The following is a 3,801-nucleotide window of genomic DNA, read 5'->3' as shown; positions in this document are numbered from 1 at the left end:
TTCGTGAGAGCCAATTGTTTTCTCGTCTTGCTTTTGCGGGTAATTTTCCAAACGCGTATGGTGGCATCATAATCCAATGCTCGACAATCGGAGCATCGATTGCGACAACGGCGACTTCCTTCGCGATAAATTTATTGGCTTCATCGCGGAAACCTTGTATGTCGACGACTATGTCCATATTGTGAGATTTTCGTTGGTGAGGTACAAGCTCTTAGCGAAACGTGCGCGTTTGTTCGTGTCTCGTACAAAACTGAATTCATTCTAGCGCGTTACATAGTTTCCACTTCGTGAATAGCGTCATCGAAATTTTCAAAGCAAGAGGAGGGGGAAAATTTTCTAATCGCGTATTACATTACTGTGTATGAATACATGTTGGTGAACGAGCGTTAAAAGCTAACCGGAAAAATCGACGATAACTTGACGCGATGCGTCGATTTCTACGACATTATCGAATTCGGCGTAAACGATACAATTAATTGTTTCGGTGAGTGCCTTCTCGAATCTCACTTCTAACCGAAGACTTCCGTGTCTCACGAGATTCCAATGACCGGCGCAATTAGCGGATAGATCGGGTGTAAGATCAAAAGCGAATAACGTATATCCCTGAGAATAATCATCTCTACTTATAGAATTTCCCTCGTTCAAAAAATGGATACCCGTCCCTGAGAAGAGCGTATGATAAGCTTCGATGTAAAGCGGTTCGCGAGACGAGAAAACCGGTTGTAACGGTCTACTGGGTATTTGTGTACCGTCGACGTATAGCGAGAAGAAATTTATTCCGTAATTTTGGAAATTAAACGGATTCAATTTTCTGTCACCGTTAAACGCTTTATTATCGACGAAACCTGCTATTATTCGTTTCGGTAATTGTCCCAGTATTACATTATCTAACGATTCACCCACAACCCCACTGTGAATCGTGAATGTTTTAATTTCAACTCTCGTAAGCGGATACTTGGCGGTAACTTTGCTCAGCATTCTAGCATGCGCTAGTAATACTCCGGAACTTATTTTTGCTCTTCTCACCATTAGGCTTGCATCGAGTATACGAATTTTCGACGTGCAATTAGTTTCTATGAAACAAAACGTATCTTTCGAGCGCACGAGTCTCAACTGCACCCCGACGCCATTAATTAAGAATTTGTCCTGATTGAAAACGTCGCAATGGAGGTGACCTATAAGATCTAGCGCGCGCCCTCCGCGTATGTAACGAGCTCGTCTCGCTATAGCGGTATTGCCTTCCGCTCCTACTGTATCGTCCATGTGACCGGGTGTATCCGCATCCCATAAGCACGAGGTTAGATGGGAAGTTTTTGCGGGTGATGAATAATTTAACAACGCTTCGATGTACGCGCGGTACGCATAAGCGTTGTTTGGAGGCGACACGAGCTTTTGATTGAAATACACGTCGATTTGATTGAAGATGGAATGAAGAAAATGATTTACGGGGCCCACGTTGACGGCGGATCCGGTGGCGAGACCGGGTAGCGGCTCGGTTTCTACACGTACCCGAAGACTTAGTAATGTGTGTGTGAGATCTAAATATTCTTCTCCGTGACCCGGGATGACGAATTCTAGCGGGGAGTCGTCCGAAAGCGAGGTCACGGGTTTGTAATAAATCCATTGCGAACTTTCGATGCTAGTTTGCGTGGGCGGTAAAGAGAAGAGATCGAGCTCGCTCTTTAAACACTCGCTCGAGTGTGTGTGAAGAAATGACATTTTTTTCTTTCACCGCCTGCTCTACCAACGTTATTGTCACGAACAAGCGTATTTAGAATAATGGCGATTATGAAAATATATCGTATACTGTACGGCACTGTACGCTTTTTACCGCTATTAGCTTTACGCCGTTTCGCGGACAACTTGAGTCTTTTTACAGTCGAGCGATATTTTCTCGTATTATTTTTAGTTTTTTTTGTATTTGTTCTTTTTTTCCCACGCGACTTGATTTTCGATAAACTTTTTTTCTTATTTGTCTTACGACGTTTACGCGATGCGGTTACCGAGGATTTAGCGACGTGAGTCTTAAGCCTGCCGAAAGGAAACTGCGCTACATGAATTTTTTCATCCGATTTATATCCCCTACCTTTCATTAGACTACTTATTTTTTCCCTAGCTTTTCTCTTAAGATTGTCACGCGATTGTTCAAAACGATGCTTGACAGCTACCTTTAACGGCATTTTATTTTCAACATCCTCGATTATATTAACCCCGGCGCGTAAAGCTTCTTTACCCACTGCCCCTAGTCCTCTAGTTAAATAAGGCAATACGCGTCTGAACATTCCTCCGAGAAAACTACCTATTCCATGACCTCGTTGATAGGGTGAACCGACAAAAACTCGTGGAATTCCACCGCCGCGAGTTCCACCGTTTTGTAATCCGTTATAATACTCCGAATAATAATCCATATTAATGAACAAAATCCTTCTTTCTTATCAAAAAAATCTTTACAGAGTATTTTTAAAAATCTAATCGATACGTTTAAAATGTAAAGTCACCGTTAACGTGCCGGATTCAAATGGTATATTTTTTCCAGTATCGTCTTTTATATCGATTTCAATCCGTCGGAAATTTGTTAGGCGCACCGGGATATAATGCGGAGGTGAGAAATATTTCACTTGATTCGTTCCATATTCGTAATCGCGCCCCACCCCTGTGACAGGCACTATTCGGAGAAGAGGAGTTTGCACATCGCCTGTTATGTAAGGTTTGCAAATATCGCAATAAACGAACAGTTTATCGGGAATACCCCGCGCCAAACTACACGCTTCGTAACTATAGAATCCTTCGCGACGTACTCCATTTTCGTCAAGAGAACCGAGTTGAAGAAAAATTGAAGTAGATTTTTCTTTGGAATTAAGCTTAGATGTCGTGAGCATAGAACAATAGTGACTTCTCCCCTTAGGAGCGTTATAAATAAAATCAGCTAAACCGATCATTTGCAAAAGTCTATCGGAAAAATGCATATAATGAATCAGATTGCAACCAGCGGGACACGCGAGGAAGAAAAAAATACTACCGCCTGTAAATTTTTCTTGCTCCAAACGAATATGGGAACCGGCTTCTTTGCACGACGAATTAATCGTGGAGAGGAGCTCTTCCATATTATTATAAACGCCATTTGATATTACGGCTTCCTTCGAAGTTAACACCTCATCTTCTTTATTTTTCTCTTTAACTTGAGGGTCGATATCGACGAAACTGAGTACATTTTCTCCGCGCCTTACATGAAAAAAGGTATTAGGGAATTGGATTTCGCTCAACGCGACTTCCCAGTCACCGTGTAAGTGCAGCGATTGAGGTAATTCCGTAATGAACGATGAGGTTTTATTGTCAGGGGAATAGCGTATACTGCTATTGCTTGGAAGAACCAGAAGAAATTGATCCACCCTCATTTCGAAGAATAGTTAAATTCGAAGCGGGTATCCAGGAGTTAAATTTAGAAGGATACCCCTGCCAGCTAACTAATAATTGTTTATTGTTACCGCGTCCTCTGCTTTTTATCACACGATCGACGATAAATTCCTCGTCGCGTAAGTCTTTAATAACCGGTGCTAATTCTTGTTCGTAAAAAATTCCGTCTATAATTTCACCCGATAAATCACTTAATTCATATACGCGGGGTTTTCTCCATTCGAGAACTCGATGAATTCGAAATATCTCCTCGCTCCACTTCGCCTCGTATCCTTTCTCGAACGTTACTTTTGCTCTACTGACGCGTACGAGATCGTTCACGCGGTATTTAGCCTTTTGTTTACGCCCACGCTTCTTTTTCTTTTCTTTATCGTTATCCCATCGTCG

At 42.1% G+C, this 3,801-nt stretch overlaps 2 protein-coding genes across 2 annotated transcripts; both read right to left on the bottom strand.

The window, feature by feature from the left end:
* Nucleotides 1–393: 393 nt before the first annotated feature.
* On the bottom strand, nucleotides 394–1,719 carry LOC146724005 (uncharacterized protein F54H12.2-like). The gene has a single exon (XM_085480663.1). It carries the CDS (start codon nucleotides 1,717–1,719, stop codon nucleotides 394–396), a length of 1,326 nt encoding a protein of 441 aa, XP_085336789.1.
* A 535-nt stretch (nucleotides 1,720–2,254) lies between these two features.
* On the bottom strand, nucleotides 2,255–3,395 carry LOC146724004 (uncharacterized). The gene has a single exon (XM_085480661.1). The coding sequence runs from the start codon at nucleotides 3,393–3,395 to the stop codon at nucleotides 2,469–2,471; it is 927 nt and encodes a 308-aa protein (XP_085336787.1). The 3' UTR covers nucleotides 2,255–2,468.
* Between the last annotated feature and the right edge of the window lie 406 nt (nucleotides 3,396–3,801).

The sequence above is a fragment of the Nylanderia fulva genome, unplaced genomic scaffold, assembly GCF_048542155.1.
Source record: "Nylanderia fulva isolate GAGA-0341 unplaced genomic scaffold, ASM4854215v1 Scaffold155, whole genome shotgun sequence".
In the NCBI taxonomy this organism is placed as follows: Eukaryota; Metazoa; Arthropoda; class Insecta; order Hymenoptera; family Formicidae; genus Nylanderia; species Nylanderia fulva.
This window is presented reverse-complemented; position numbering and strand designations above follow the sequence as displayed.

What these genes read in the sequence shown, in the direction of transcription:
- LOC146724004 (XM_085480661.1), bottom strand. Translation starts at nt 3,395, where the DNA reads ATGAGGGTGGATCAATTTCTTCTGGTTCTTCCAAGCAATAGCAGTATA.
- LOC146724005 (XM_085480663.1), bottom strand. Translation starts at nt 1,719, where the DNA reads ATGTCATTTCTTCACACACACTCGAGCGAGTGTTTAAAGAGCGAGCTC.